This window comes from Zonotrichia albicollis, chromosome 4 (assembly GCF_047830755.1).
Source record: "Zonotrichia albicollis isolate bZonAlb1 chromosome 4, bZonAlb1.hap1, whole genome shotgun sequence".
NCBI lineage: Eukaryota > Metazoa > Chordata > Aves > Passeriformes > Passerellidae > Zonotrichia > Zonotrichia albicollis.
In genome coordinates, this window is record NC_133822.1 from 52,191,085 (window position 1) to 52,207,839 (window position 16,755).

Here is a 16,755-nt window from a genome sequence, read left to right on the forward strand (position 1 = left end):
CATTATAGCTGAGCAAAGAATTGGTATTTGATGAGCTTAATCTGGCTGACAGTGCACTGGAAATATATAGCGGTTTATATTTATGGGAACAATACATATTGGAGAATTGCTTTCCCACTTCATTCCATTGTTTGTTCATGTAAATACTTTGCACATCTTGCAGTTAATGAGACGACAAATAGTTTGAGATGACTGCTAAACTTTGAGGTCAAAGCATACAGTTAAAGTTCATCAGCCCTATGCTAACTTAGGTGAAATACAATGGGAGCATGGGATTGGAAAAGGACACTGCTCTCAGTGTGCAGAGAAGTGTCCTCTAGATACTTTCTTCCAACTGGATTTTAGTCCTCCTTTTTCTGTTGAAGAAACATAAATTGCCACCATCAAATAAAATATATTGGACTGGACATACAGGAGAAAGCCAGCCACTGGAAATACCTGAAGACAATATCTTTACACACTCATGGCACTTCTTGTTTCCAGATTCATTCCTGAGATGTGAATTCATCCTCATTCCTGCCATTCACAGGAGATTTAGCAGCATTTGGATTAGCCAGTGAAAACCAAACATGCATTGCTGTGACACCAGTAAAAGAGGAAGGTGCACATACTATTCACTACGACAAGAAACAGAAAAAAATCCAAAACAGAAGTCTTTATCAGAATTTCACTTCCATCTACCTTAGTAGCTTTTTGTTAAGTATATGCATTTCTGTGGTGATTTTCATCATTTAGGCAGCATTTTTTAAACTGCTAACACACCTTGACCTTGAAATTTCAATTTCATTTTTCTCTGAAATTTCAAAGTTTACATAAAGAAATTATGGGAAAATTCCCCTTTCCAAAATTTGTGACTTATTTTATGCAATTTTTTAATATTCCTGGTTCAACATTTATGTTAATGAAACTTGAACAATAGCAATATAAGTGAAATGATTATACTTAATATAGCTATCCAGAATAAATTTCCATACAGCATCTGTAGATAATTTTGAAAAAGAAGCATAAAATAAATGTGTGACTCCACTGATTATTTCCAGATCAAAAATTTGGCAGTACTTGCCAAATCTGATTGTCTGGAAATTTAGGTTAATCTTTTCCAAGTTCTTAAGGTTTTAATACATGAAAATGGATCCTTTTGTTTCATTGCCTTTCACAGAAACCCCATTTTCTGTGAAACTGCAAAGGATAATTACAACTGAAGTTCTTGTCTAATTATTGGACTTTGGGGGCTTTCAGAGAGACACTAAATATCAAAGACTCCAGAGAAGCACTGGGGAAACTGCACTCCCTTCACTGTGCAGCTGAAATGGAGGCCCATTGTGAGCAGCTGCAACTGCAAATTATGCACGGAGCAACACAAAACCAGAGAATGTCCTCTCTTGAACCAGTGCTGTAAGAAGAGCTTTCACCTTTAAGTAGCAAGGATTTTGGGAAGAGTGAGGCAGATAGCTGCTAAAATGAAATATAATTAACTGATGCAGGGGGAAATACACTTTGGCTTAGATTGTATTTTGTTTCTCTTTAAATTTTGAAAGCTGTGGTGATTTTTCAAAATTAAAAGAATATATTATGAACTGCTGATCTCAGTATTGTACATATAGTCTCCTGCAAGTCTGGCAAACTCATAATAATTTCCTTTAATGGTGATGGCACTGCAATAGCTATATTTGTGACTGAAATGATATGGAAATATTATTATACCATTTTTTCTTAGTAAGTAATATATGAGCAGTAGTATAACTGAGCTCTTGCAAAATATAACATTCCCTTATTAAAATTTAGTCATAAGTTCATTGAAACAGCATTCTAAACCTTTCTATCTCACCATTTATCTTTAGAAGTTTTGGTATTTTTCTGACGTCTTTCATTTATGGCCATTCCTATGTCGTACTAGCTAATTCTACTTCTTACCTAAAGACCCTTTTCTGGTCTTGCACATTTAGAGAGTAATGTTCTCTTATTAATGGACTCACATAAAATGCCTTTCTAAGACAGCACTAAAAGGATCCTAGTTGACTGTACTGCTCTTCTATGTTACCAAATTTGGATTATTACTGGCAGCAAATTAGACATTACTTGGTTGAGTTCCTATACAGTTCCAATTAATTATTATAAAATGAAGAATGAAAAGAAAAAAACCAACCCACTCTTTAATCATGAATACTACAAACACTGACTGTAACCTCTTGCTTAGGAACAAGTTGCATGAAATTCTGCATATCCTTGTCTCTAACAGTGGTCCTGCTAATGTAATTCTTATGAAAGTATAATGACAGAGCTCTCTTAAATAATAATATGCAAATAAAAGTACATAATTTTTGTTTTTCCACTAAGCATGCATGAGAATGCAAATGCAGAACTTGTTAGGAACATTTAAACCTGCTGTAAATATGGTAATATCTGAGTATTTTCTGAGCCAAGTCTGAATTAGGAAGAAAAATCATCTTTATTGAAATTTAGTTCACTCTTATAAACTTCTAATTCAAGGACATTTCACATTGCTAGGCTGGGATAAAAGGATCTTGATCTAATTATGAATAATGGCCTTTATATTTTATTGATAAAGTCAACTGATGTGTTAATCTCGGTTCTTTACTCAAGTCCTGTCTGCCAGGGCAACATGAAGCCATTTCCTTCCCTCTGGGCTGGAAGATGGAGGTGGTGAGCAGGGCAGGTCATTGCTGGCCAGTGTCTGTCCCACTACCACTCAGTAATTTCTTAGGCTTTCCATTTTAGCATGTCGTTTTCCATATGTTATTCACCTAAAAGGGTCAATCTGCTCAGCAGAGTCACTCTTGGTAGCTTGGCTACCAGCTCAGGGAGAAACTGTCAGTATTCTGATGGCTGAAAATGGCAGGTATGGAGCCAGTAAAGCATCCAGTTTGGCAGTTTTACAATCATTTGTGCTTTTCCTAACAGTAGAACTGCTTGTAGATTAGGTAATACTTCCTGTGGAAAAAAAAAAAAAGACAGAAAGGCCCTTGTTGTTAATTGCATTAAAAGATAAGGATTTTGCTGTTTCACAAAAGGGAACAATTCACTGGGTAATTTGAAGTAATTTATTCTACATTCTATGCTCTAAATTAGGGGGATGTACTGCAGGTAACTGTTCCCTGACTTTGGTACACAAGCTGTCTTTTCCCTAGGCTATGGTGTCACAGTAGGAATAATGGCCCTAAAATGCAGATCAGAACTTGTCTGAGGGCCTCCTGAGTGACAGGTTCCTTTCAACATGCCATTGAGGTTTTCTGAGGATCTGAAAAGGCTTTTCAGATTAATCACAACCTAAAGGGCATCTTGTACAAGTATAAAATAATTATAATAATTATCTCCTTCCTCATGAGATTATAGGGTTGCATCTACATTAGCAAACAGTTTATCCCTGCAGAAGTGATTTTGTAGACCCAAACTGTTGTTGCTGAGGGCATGATGTCCACATTATATTAATTTAGTGGAGAAAGTTTTTTTGACAAGCCCTTGTGTCCTGAAGGGAACACCCCTAAACTGCAGGAATGCATTAGATTCACTCTTGGGCTCATTTTTTGCTTAATTTTCATCTAAAAGAGATTGATTTGCTGTGAAACATTCCAGAATCATTCCATGATATGATACAGACCATAGCAAATGGAGAAAATTTGAAAATCAAAGTCCAGCTCCAAATTGAAATGCAGATATAAGTGCCCCCTGTAAGAGTCCAAGGAACTAGAGGAACAAAACACTTTATTGATTTGTTTTGTCATTAATTCTCCTGTTGTGCACTACCTGCAAGTCTCAAACTACATATCATGCAGCAGGAAGCTGGCTATAGAAATTTAAGAGGGGCTGGTTATGACTGGCTACTTCGTGAGCTCCTGGCCATATTAAAATGCCATTTCAAGGCAGGCATAGTACATGCCAAAGAGAGTGCATTATTTCTTGAGGTAGACTCACTTGGATGAAAATCAGGATTGAAGCTCCATAGGACTCTTACATAGCTGCTGTTACCTTCCAAAAGAGGATATTTGAAAAGGGGGTGGGAAATAGATTTTATCTTTCAAGGAAAACTGGGTGCCATTTCAATACTTCAGCTATCATTAAGCAATGACCTAGCTTGAATTAATTCCTAGCAAACCATCACAAGAATACCCTGAATTTTCTGTTTTCAGTATGAGCTGGTATTAATAATATCTTATTGTTTTACAATATTGACAAGCAAGTAGAGACTGAGAGTCAAAATTCTCTAGCATACTGGGTGATTCTAAAGACAGCATTAATTATCATAGTCTATGCAACTGATTAGCTAAAGTGCCAGGGCAAAACCCCACTAATATTTGATAAAGCCCTGTGCAGAGAGAAAAAAACCCCATTTTTTCATTTGTATGAGTAGAAAATTCGTATTTTCTTCTATGTGGGCATACCTCTGCTGAGTACAAGATGCTGTATCTGGATTACCTGCTGGACTTCATGTTCTACTTCCCAGCTGGTGGCTGAAGGTTGTTTGTGCTGCCTGGATGCCTTCCTTTAGCATCTCTCAGAGTGAAAAAAGTATTTTCCTATGCATATCCTCAGGAATAGAGATTTGCATTGTGTACCAGATCCAAATTTTGGAAAAGTCTGGTCTAACTTTGATCTCACTTTTTTTCTCTGAAGGTTGTGCCTGTGCTGGCTGTGACAAATGATCATGGGTTAGGACTTGACATTAAAAGACTGGAGGAACACATCCCAGCTGTGTTTCAACTAGGTTTACTCCCAGTTGACAACTCTCCTCTCTTCTTAGTGTGTTATGTCAACTGTTAGAACTATTTTTGGTCATTGCACAAGAAAGCTTCATATTTTTCTGTGATTTGAGCAACCTGTCATTTTTATTTACACTTGAACCCTTACTTTCAAGTGTGGCCCAAAATGTGTAGGAGTCAGGTATAAAACATGGATTAGGCTCAGACCTACAATTATTTGCCAGAAATGCTACTATGCCTATTGACAGATGTAATTGCCATGAAAATAGCAGGGTAAAGCTTAGTCAGAGTCCTGCTTCCCTGTTCATCTGCAGAGGTCTCTCATAGTGTTATCTGCCAGAAGAGTTCTTTGGGGAAAAAAAATTCAAAAAACTTTCAGTTGGATATTCATGCAATAGAATCTGAACATAAAAATTTCAGATCTGACAAGGTTGTGTAATATAATGATGGCTTTCATCCATACTCATATGCATGTAAGAATCCCAGAACTAGTCCTCCACTATTGATTGAAAGATATTATGTTTAAGACAGTAGTCACTTTAAATAGAGCTAATAACAACAGAGATTTTTAAATTTCTGCATTCAAACTTTCAAAATACGTCTAATATATATAGTATAGTTTCTTCTGTTATCTAAAAATATTTGGACTTCAAAGTACATAATTTTTAGGTTCTATATCTCTACATTTCCTACATATTTTCTACATTTTCTTTGTTTCTGCTCTTGCAGGAAAAAAGACTTCATATCTCGACAATTGCTATGCTTGCCAGTTTTACATTTCCATGTTGTCATTGTTAAAAAAACAGGATGACAATACAACAAAGATTTTAAATTTAAAACATAAGTGATACAAAAGAGAGTGAGTTTTAAATAAAGTGAGGGAGCTTTAATTATGGAATACTCTCTCATGCTCAACAGTTTAACCCACTAAAGTTAGTAAAAAAGCAGTTTTGGTAGTGAATAATTCACCTGTATAGTACTGTGACTTTTTGGGTCACCTTAAATGTTATGACACCGAGATGGCAATTATGCCTCGAAGATGTTAAAATAATAAGAAGGAATATTTGTCTTAATCAAATCTTCATCACTGTGGTCAGTTTTTGAGTGGAGCACAATGTGGGTTTAGGAAATTAGCGAGAACACACAGTTTTTTTACTGTGAAATGCTGTTACTTTAGGAGTTTTTCTGAGGAGGATGAAATGACATGGAAGAAATCACTTCACTAATGAACTTGCAAAGAACTAGCTTATAGTTTTCTACATGGAAAAACTTAGTTCTTGTGTTCCTGTACTAGAGTACAAGAAAGGAATCAAGGTATTGATATAGAGACAAGACCCCAGAATCACTGAGCTGTGTCCTGATCCTGCCTGCTGACAAGATACCATCTGATGCCCTTATGGATATGGTTTTCTGCTGCAATGTGTTTATTTCCTTTTGATTTCTTTGTTTCTCTTCAGCCTTTCCTTTGCTTCACAAGCTAAGCTCTTTAAAACTCCTCCTGTGGTAGAGACATCATTCCTCTGACTGGAACACTGTCCCCATATTTTTTGTGGGTTCAGTTTCACTTTCGTAAAGATAACTGGCCAGAATTGTGTAGATAATTCTGAATGATAGTTTAAGAAACTTCATACTTATCCTTCTGTGCCTTTATTAGAAATAGATAATTTAATAATTTATAGGATTTGCCTTTTTACAGCCATCTTGTGTCATATTAACAACGATGTGCTCTTGATGATCAGCTTAAAGGAACAAATTGGTTTTACACATGTTGTTTCAGATGATAAGTTCCCAACTTGTAGCACAAATGCTATTAATCCCTGATATTCCCTTTCAGTACTACATGCTGGTACAGCACGTGGATTCAATCCACCTTTCAATTCTTGTAATCCACAGCATCTTCTGCTTAATGTAGAAGTCCTGTAGTGACACTGTAGAAAATGCTCCATCTAAAACCAGACAAATTACATCTACCTCATTTCTTTGTCTGGAAAATGAGTTATCCAAAAGAACTGTCAAGTTAGTCTGGCATGAGCTACCTTTGGTAACACTGCTTCATTTTATCCTATGTTCTATTTACTTCCCTGTCTTTAATTTGTCTTTTTCTTCAAAGCTTTCAAAGCCTTTGCAAACTGAAGAGGTCAAACTAATAGGCTTACACTTGCCCAGATCATTTTTGTCCTTGCTTTTATATATGGGCACTTCAGTTCCCATTCTCACTAATATTTGATGCTTTCTTTGCCTTAGATTTGGAGGCTTATCTCTGCCGCTGCATGGCCTTTATGAAATCACAGTACACCTAGTGATTCAGATCTTAGTGAGACATTTTGTTCAAAGCTCATTGCATGGTTATCTTTTCTTTTTTTTTCCACAGTTAAGCTTTTGATTGGTTAGTGAGATATGAATAAAGAAAATTTAAATAACCATCTGCAGGAGGATCACATGTAAGATATAAGCAAATACTGCTGCCTTGATGATTAAGTGAATAGCTCATACCTCCTGCAACTTAAAGCTCCCTTAAGCATAGAAACTGGGAGAAGAACAGTTTAAAGTGGCATGATAATATCAGAGAAAATGATGAGAACTGGAGCCTAAGTACCCTCTAATACTGAGCACTTCATGGTCAGAGATTATTTCACAAAGCTGTTGGACATCATTGGGCAGCTTAAAGATATCTTAATACTTTGGATGTTTAAATATTCCATAATGTTTTATGCTAGTACTTAAAAAGTCAGTGAATGGAACGTGCAGGTTTAAGGCTAGATTATTACTTTAAGTTTTGTGTTTTCATAAATACGCAGAAGTATAGAACCTAACCTCCCAAAAGTTAATGGAATTTTCTTTCTCCATACTGAGTAATGTGTCAGCATTAACATTCATCAGGTGAACATTGTTTTGCTGGTCCTCATGAAATGACTAAGAAAAAATTTAGTCAGTTAAATACATCTGTATTGTTTGAGTTGAAGCTGGCTAGAAAGACTGTGCATTTCTTGTTTACAATTTCTTTACTTTCTTCATTGTTTTCAATTAGGTGTTGTATTGAAAAATTAATGAAGATGATAATTACTATCAACTGTGTATACAGAGAACTAGGGTTAATCTGGAATCAGGGGACATTAACATTGATAGCAGTTTAGAGGGGAGACCATTATCACAACCATACATAAGCTTTTGGAAGAAATAAGTTCTTTCCCTCATCTTTCAGTGTTTCTAGCTGGGAGATGGAATGCAGCTAGGTGCCTAAAGCATTTTATACCTCTGGCAATTTGAGCACTCATGCTTATCAGATTTTGGAAACAATAATATATATGTAAATTTCTCGTCCAAGTGCTATGAGACTGTCTGCAAATGTAATTACCTGTATGTGCATCTGTCTACAGTTTCCCTCTGCTGGGAAACTAATTGAAGTATGCAAAGAAGAATATTTTTTTGTTTATTGCATGTTTTCATATATTCCATAACTTTTTCTTTTTCAGATATTTGAGATATTTTCTTTTCTTGAAACTGTCTCTTATAAAAGATCACTTGCTAATCTGTTTCTAAGAACTCATGTTGTGTACATACATTTGTGCATGTGCTTAAATTTAAGTATGTGCTTAAGTTACACTGATTTAAATAAAAGAAATAAATGAGCATACCAATCAGTCATATGCTAAAGGACTTTTGTCAGATTTAATTTGCCTCAGAGTCCTAAGTTTTAGCACAGTAGCCTTTCAAAAGCCCTCTTTATGGCATTAAAGACCCAAAATCTTCAATCTGCTTTCACTGTTACACTTAACGAAGTAACAGTGACAAGACTGGCATATCCATCTGCCTAGTATTTCTGAATGTTTCTTCGTAGCAGGGCTAAGCTCGCTATCACTACTTATTGTTGGGGAGGATGAAACAAGAAAGCCTTTTAAATATGACTGCCTGGCAAAAGATTTTGAGAATATAGAAACTCTAAGTGAGATTGAAATGAAAGCAACCTTTGAGATACCTTAGTTGTGACCAGTTGAATGTAATCCCCCTCAGAGCAAACAATTCCCTCTGCAAGTCAGGCAGGCCTAAGCGTCAGAGCAGGCCTTGCAGCTTGGCAGATGGGGCCCAAAGAATAAGATTTAGGGTTTAACACGTAAACATAGTATGGTAATGTAGTGATTCTTATAGGTTGTGTGGAAATGTTATAAGATATGCATGCTGTAGTAGATTGGTTAATGAGAATCTGCATATTCAACACTGAAGACGATTTATTGTATTGTAACGGGATCTTCGGCCCTTCTTCGCACTCTCTTATCTCTCTTCCCCCTTATCTCTTTGCTCCCTCTCGCGCTCCTCTTTGCACCCTTTTCTTTCTTTGTCTCTTTGTCTTCCAGCTGCACTTCTTCACCCCCCTCCTTTCTACATGCTCTCTGCTCTTAAACCTTCGTCTTTACCTCTCTTACACTTTAAGCCTCTCTTCTCTCGGCCCTGCTCCGAGCTGCGGCTGGCAGCTCCCAGCAAGGCCCTGCACCCATGCCCTTTGTAATAAACTACAAGTTATACGACTTGGCTGCAGAGATCTCTCGTCTCCGTCCGTCCCTACCGTGCGTGACCACCCCGTCGCTCCTACACTTGTTCTGCCTATTGAAATATCCACACTGTTAAACAACTTATTTAAGGAAAAAACCCAACAAACCCAGCCCTTCTGCTTTGTGTGCACGGATTTCCCACATCTCCTGTGAGACACTAGTGTGCCTTGCTAGGCTAAATGCCTCTTCCCTTTCTTTCATTGCTCACCTGCATCAAAGAAAGTGAGAACGTGTCTGTGTCTATCCCAGCTTCCTTTTGGAATCAGAGTGCCCTTTGTGTCTGTTACAAGCTCTGTTGTATGAAGCAAAAGGAAGATTGATTTTCACAAGCTACCATGTACCTGAAGTAATGAAAGTGGCAAATTACTTGTTGCCTGAGCAAACATGACAGGAATGTCATAGAGGGAATTTATATATATGCAAATGCACAGGGGTCACATTGGTGTTATTTTTACAGAGCAACCTTATTCACCAGGGGGGCATTTTTAAATCTGCATTAGTCTACACTGGAAAGGCTGAATAAAACTGCAAATACCTGCATTGTGTGGGATGTAGCAACTAACAGAACTAATAAATAATGTACAATTCAACACAGTAGAGAAGATAATTTAAATGGCATTATTTCTGTAGAGACTTGAGGTCTCAAGTGATTTCTACTACTCATTTAGGCTTTTTCTGAAGTAGCAAATAAAATATTTGTCATAAAAACTAAACTAAGAGGATGTGGCACTAATTTTCTACCAGGTTTTTTGTCTATTAAGCATTTTGTCAGGATTCAGTAGAAAAATAGGCTTATGTATCTTTTTGTGAACCCTTGCATTCACAGGGTCTGTGTATTTGCAAAAGGCAAATGGATCTTACTGACAGTGAAACTTCCCACATATGTAAAACAGGAATGAATGAATTTTGAACAACTTCAAAAAAACTGTGAGAGTTGTTTTGAGAACCTGTTTTATGTAAAGAAAAGAAAAACAAGGAGCAACAGAGAAGAATGTTGTTACTCGTAGGAAACATGAAAATGTTATTTGTGTATAAGCTTTTAAAGGAAGAATAAAAGCTATTTTTTCCTTTTAGTTTTCACTCCACAACAATAGAGAAAACGTGAGTTTTTACTTCACCTAAAATCAGAAAGTAAGGCAGTTTAACACTGGTCATACAATATAAGGTAATTCCCAAGTGATTCTCCTTTAATTCTGAATTGTTGACAAGGTGGCTGAAAGCAAGTCCAGAAACAAAGAAGGAAGAAAGTACAAACACAAAAGCTTATGGATGCTACAGTTAAAATACACATGTGTGCATGGCATTTTCAGTATAGCTGAATGGTTGGAGCCCATCTGCTGTTGAAAGTGGGCTGACAGTGAGGTGGAGCAGTGACAAGGAGAGCCTGTGCAACACGAGTGTATTCACAGTTTGCTGTTGAGCCACAGAGGGCAGGGGGAGGGATTTCTGCTGATGTGACAGCTTGTGAAACTCTTCTGCAGCATCATATATGGTTTCTCCCTAGGAAAAAACCTTGCAGTTTTTTGTCACTAATCACTAAAACAGTCTATTCTTGAGTTCATGATACCAAACTGGTTTTGGTCTCATGGAGTGTGCTTCAGGCAAAAGAAATCTTAGGGAGCAAAAGTGACAAATCCTATGAAGGAATCCTTGTGTTGTCGTGTCAGTGAAGAGCTGGGCACAACAGAGCCATCTCACACTCAGCCACTGCCTGTTTGGATTATGTGGGTGACATCTTTTTGTTATATTTTGAATGTGTTCCTGAACCACAAAAGGAGCTATCTTTCTTTTTTCTTGCTTCAAAGCACATTGAAAAATGAACTCAAACACGGCAGACTTTCATGCCCTCTTTTGTGTGAAAGTGCAGAGAATTCCTTGGGTTTATTTCCAATATGTTAGGTTAGAAACTGAAGGAAATTCTTTGTTACACATAAAGCTCATGTGTAAAATTGATTTTCACATGTAGGTGTTTCCTATAGTATGGCTATTCTCTGTTTTGATCGGCTTTGGCTTATGTGTCATTATTGAAGGCTGGATGGATCACATTGAGGGAGAGGTTCTGAAGAAAAGAAAGTAAATAAAAGAATAAATGTTGCAAAAAGAAAACTATTCTGGTTAATATCTGTAGTTTGTCTGTGGAGCTCTGCATCACCTCTAGTAAAAGCAGACATAATTTCAGAGCTAATTTGTCCTACTTATCACAGCCAGTTTTGTTAGTGTAATGACAGTACTGAAATGGACTCAGTTTTATTTCCTGGATGCGCTTACCCGACACAGATCAGGGTTGCAAGAGGCTAATAGTTATTTCAGAGCTGAGGTCAAATGCTACCTAGTCCCAGTGTCTTCTCAGTGCCCTATCATGGGCTGTTTTGCAAATCCATAACAAGATAGCCAGCATCAGGGTTTCAGAGCCCAGGTGATAATGCATGCAGTGAGATACTGAGCATATCTCATGGCCTCTCTGTCCTCTCCTTCTTTTCCAGCTCCTGACTCTGTCAATAATGTGCCTCCATTCCAATCTCAGCTTCTTGGACTATAAACCCTTCATTTTTTGTTTCTAGGGCTGTGTTGCTACAATGTGGTCCTTGTGTGTAGCAGGACTTCTCCTAGCAGAGAGCTTCACATCTTGTTTGTGCTTATGCAGCCTCTTGCCTGTCCTTGGACTGACCACTGGGAGTGACAATGCAACAATCCCAGGTCTGGGTCTAGGGTTGCATAACATAATTACTTTGAAGGTTAACATCATCTTCCAACTTTTTCTATTTGAACAGCTCTATGTTATGAATACTTTAACTGGTTGGAGTTTTTTCTGTAGTTCTTCTGGTGCCTCTGAACTATTAGTCCCAAACTGCTCCTTGCACTGATTTTTCTGTTAATTATGTTTATTATGAAACTATTATTAGACACAGTTCAGATTTTAGTCTTCCTAAAGATGAATACCACTAATAACTAGTGCAGAAAAATGTAATAGTCTTGTGGTGCAGAAAATGATGAATAATTTTTCTCATGATTGGGAAACCTAGCAATGGCAATGAGCCCAGATTTTCTGTGTCAAAGCTTCCCTGGCTTTGCAGAAAACAGTCTCACTCAGTGCTAGCTTACTCCTTTTTGTTGTGCTCAGCTGTGTGCAGGGGTTTGCACCTTCACTCTGCCATGCATTCTGAGGGCTGCTGTTCTCAGGCAGAGAGGTTGGTTTTCTCTCTTTCCCCTGCCATCACTCTTTTTCCTGAGCATTTGCATTTTCTGATGTGCATTTGCTGCCAGTCTCACAGCGCAGTGAGGGAATCTGGCATCAGCAGAATACAGGAAGAAACTGTATTAGATTCAACCTTGCTTTAATGGTGCAAGTCCCACTAGGTTTTGAGAAATGTTATGTAGGTGAGGAAGAAAGATTTGATTTTAATGAGAGATGACTTGCACCAGCAGCATAACAGGTGCAGTATGAGAATCTAGAGTGAAAGAGTTAATTCATATTCTTTTCACAGAGATAGCTGTGAAAGAGCATATGCTGAATGTGCATTCTAGTCTCATTTTTTTGTTCTTATTTACAGTGACACATAATGTATTTCCCTTTAGCTTTGAGTGCTTCATAAACCTGGAGCTGATGATGAATATGCAGTTTATACTCCAAAGGCACTGGAATCAGGGCAAGAAGGAAGACCTTAGAGTGGTTCACAGCACACTGTGATCTCTGCTGTGATTATTAATCAGTCAGGCTTTCAGGGGCACGTGCACCATCCTGGCTATAGCACTTGCTTACTCCTCTCTCCTTTTGCTTGATAAATGTGATATCTAAACCTCTGGGAAACTAATAAAAAATGTGTGACTTCTGTAAAGAATCCTGAATGCTGTTTGCTCTGAATTAATGTTTAAAAGGGTTTGGTGCACCCTTCAGTGGGTTGTTAGTTTCAGTCTTGTTTTCTTACACATAGCCTGCTCATCAGTCTCCTGGAGAGCAAGATTGGCAGTTCTGGGGGAAGTGGTCTGCTTTCAAGTCTGGAAGATATAAGTGCAGTTGTGTGGTGTGTGTTGCCTCATCAGCGTGTGGTGTTATATGGGAAAGAAATTTACTGAAAGGAGAGCAATTGTTTTGAAGAAGTGGAAAATGATTTAGGACTTTCAATATATTACTGGTTAAATCTGTATTAGAGCAGTCGGCATTTCAGAGTTCTGGTTGCTCAAGACAGCACTGTACACAGGCAGAGGAGAAGAGATGCCCTTGAATTCCTTTGGGTTTCTTAGGAATACAATAGGAGACAAATGTGCAACCATAATGAATTAATGCGTTTTTTTCTGCTCATAAAAACAATCTATTTGTAGGCATTACAATACAGCAACAATTTTGTTCAAGTGATCAAGTTTTCAACTTTTCTAGTATAAATGGTTTGAAATAGTTATCATTGTTCTACTGACCTATCAGCAGACACATGACCATGGTATAGAGCTGTTCCATAGCCAGCTCATAGGTTTCTTCCACAGGGAAGAAGTGAGAGAAGGACTCATTACTGTACCTCTTGCCACTCTCTGCACAGCTGTAATCCTTAAGCACTAGAGCCTACACGCCTGAACTTGTCTTTTTGGCAGGTGGAGGGGTATTTTGTCTTTGGAGGAGGTTACTGAGAAATAAGTCATGTGATGTCTTGTGCGTGAACCACTCTGGTGGCTTGCTGTCACAGTGAAAACATCACTGAGAAGATGAGGGGAGCTCTGTGCAATTTCCCTTGGTGCAGTAAATCAGATCTTTTCATTACCCAGAGGTAGTGAGGGAGAGGGTAGTGAATCTGCCCTGCTCTACTTCATGTTTACAAACCCCTCAGGTCTTCCTAGCAGGATTTCTCTGCAGAAGGATTGAGACATGAACTGAAGGTCTATTCAGATCTGTTACTGACTTAGGACTCGTTGCACAATCCACAAACAGCTACAATCCCAAAAGTTAGAAACACCACTGTATCACCAGAGACAACTGCAGGGCCATGACTGGCCAGACACAGCCGTGGAACTGCTCAGTTTGTCAAGATCTGCTCAGAGATGCACAGGTTCATCCTTCTTGCCAGCTTTGGAGTCTGCTGTGGGTATGAACACTGTTTGTGCCCTGAGAGAAATTATGATGATGCTGAATTCTCCTGGTACTGACTAGGGTGGAGGAGTGCTGTCAGACCAGGGTGGGAGGTTTTGTTGCTACTTTATGTACCTCATTTAGAGCTCAGCAGAATTTAAGACTTTAAGAGTTGGACACTTATAAAACATTAGTCAATTCTCCTTAAATTAAGAAAAATAAGTATTTTTAAGAAATCTTAAGATAAATATTTAATTTTGTGTATTTTTATTTTCAGGATGAATAAGAGATACTTACAGAAAGCAACAAAAGGAAAACTGCTAATAATAATATTTGTTGTAACACTGTGGGGGAAATTAGCATCTGGGGCAAATCATCATAAAGGTAAGAAATTCTTCTGTTCTGTTCTATCATATTGTGTCTGTGGCCTCCACCAACAAATTCAGAAGGGTTTGGGCTGTGCTACCTTTCCTCCTTGTGCATATTTATGTCTCCTGATACTGGTTCACTAATCAGTGAATTAGCATTTCATTAAATGCTAAAAAAGAGTAATAAAATAAGAAAAAAAATAGTGAGTACATCTTGTGTCATAAAAATAGTTATCAGCAGATATATATGATGCAAATGAATTCCTGGAAAGAAACAATTTTAGTAGCTTATATGATGCTTCTGCGTGCAGTTATCTACCAAGATTAACTTCATGGATAATGTGTATTGAATGGGATTGTTTCATCATAGAAAAAATACTGCCACTTTGCAGTATTTTCTGGTTTCTATGCTTTGCTCCTAACACCTGAGCAGGAACTTTTTGTGACAATGTGAGATTTGTTTCCTCTTGGTCATTCCAGCCCTTAATATGTATGTATTCCTACCAGCACAAGCTGTGATGGATTATTTAATTGTGTAAAAAGGTCTTTCTTTTGCATGTGTTTTTCTGTTAACCCTAACACAAGAAACAAGCTTTCCAGATTCATAAACAAATGTCTTCTTATAGGCTAATAAGACTTGAAATGTGATCTGCAGGATAACAGGATTTTGAACTCCATTTCTCATCATCATATAATGTCTGTTGGCTGTTTATCTGTTTATAAGAGATCAGAATAAGCTCTAACATCCGGGATAAAACAAGGGTGGGACACGAACATTACCACAAGCTAAGGAATTAAACCCAGAGGAAGGATTAAAAAAAACCCCAGTTAGTTAATTTCTCTGGTTCCATGTATATTTTATGATGTTCACTCTGATGATAGGATTTCATGAGCAAGTATTTTTATATATCAAGCCGCTAGATATTTTTCTGTTGTTGAAGATACCTTTCTTCAAAATGACCCTCTGATTAAGGACTTGAGGATGCAGAGACACTTATGCAAAGTGTTATAGAAGTTGCAATTTGACTGCAGACAATACAGAATCTGATGTGATCCAGCAGGCCACCAGGTGGGTGTCATGCCAGAGAAGAGCTGTGCTGATACCCTTTCCTCAGCCTTGTTCCCCCTCCAAACCAAAATACAGATTTCTGCTGTGGCTTCCCAGTTTAGCTGTCTATCGGAAAAGAGCCAAGATATCCTAGCCTGCATTCGGAATTCTTTTGCTTTGATTATTTCTCTTTAAACATACAAAAAGCCGATATCCAGACCATTTTGATTCCATGCGCAAGGGCTGGTCAAGCTGTGTTTGCTTCTGTGGAATTTAAACTTTGCCAAAGTATGCTTACTGTACTTTCTGGAAAACTGATGAATAAAACCTATAACCATGGATTATATAGAAACAAATTATAAACATAAGGACTATTTTGGGATTTAGTGCTTCATAATTGAGAAAAAAAAATCCACCACCAATTGTAGCTTAGCTGTGTGAGAGGAACTCCAGCAGAACTATACATTGATTATCTGGACAGTGTTTGTTGTTTAAACCTCAGCCTTAGCGCAGAGATAACTTAAGGAATATTTAATTTAATTTTTTTTAGATAAAAAAGTGCATGCCCTCCCTTAAAAATGAGATTATTAGCTGTAGGGTCTTTATATTCCTGCAAGCTAACAAAAATCTCCTTTTTCTTTCATTTGTATCTTTTCATGCCTTTAACAAAATATATGAAGTTTTGCAGGAAAAAATAATAACGAGAAGCATGACTTGAGTATTTAATTTGGAAAAGCAGCTACTTTACCTGTTCAATTTCTTTTGGAAAGAAAATATATTCAGAAATATTTTGGCTTGTGGATTTAGTAAATCAGCTGCACTTACTATACTGGGGATTTTTTAAAAAAGCAAAACTTAGAGTTATGCAGCTCAATTACCATTGATTTGTAAAGGTACTAGGAGTTTGAATTCCCATTGTGTCATAGAAAATCTTCCCCCTGCTCTCATGGCAAAAATGGAGCTAAGGTACACTGAAGGAGAACTTAATGCTGTTTCCCTTTGCATGGAGTTTCCAAAT

General features: G+C 37.5%; 1 protein-coding gene across 7 annotated transcripts in view; it reads left to right on the forward strand.

The window, feature by feature from the left end:
* TAFA2 (TAFA chemokine like family member 2) overlaps window positions 1-16,755 on the forward strand; it is a 184,641-nt gene that overhangs the window by 118,517 nt on the left and 49,369 nt on the right. For 6 of the 7 annotated variants that reach the window (XR_012580078.1, XR_012580077.1, XR_012580080.1 and 3 more), the window contains one exon: window positions 14,599-14,705. Coding sequence is in view for 1 of the 7 variants with exons in the window: in XM_074539813.1 (XP_074395914.1) it covers window positions 14,600-14,705 (106 nt within the window). In the remaining 6 variants the exon portion in view is untranslated. Of the gene's footprint in view, window positions 1-11,942; window positions 11,963-14,598; window positions 14,706-16,755 lie in introns of those variants that run through there. The other variant, XR_012580079.1, reaches the window with a different exon arrangement.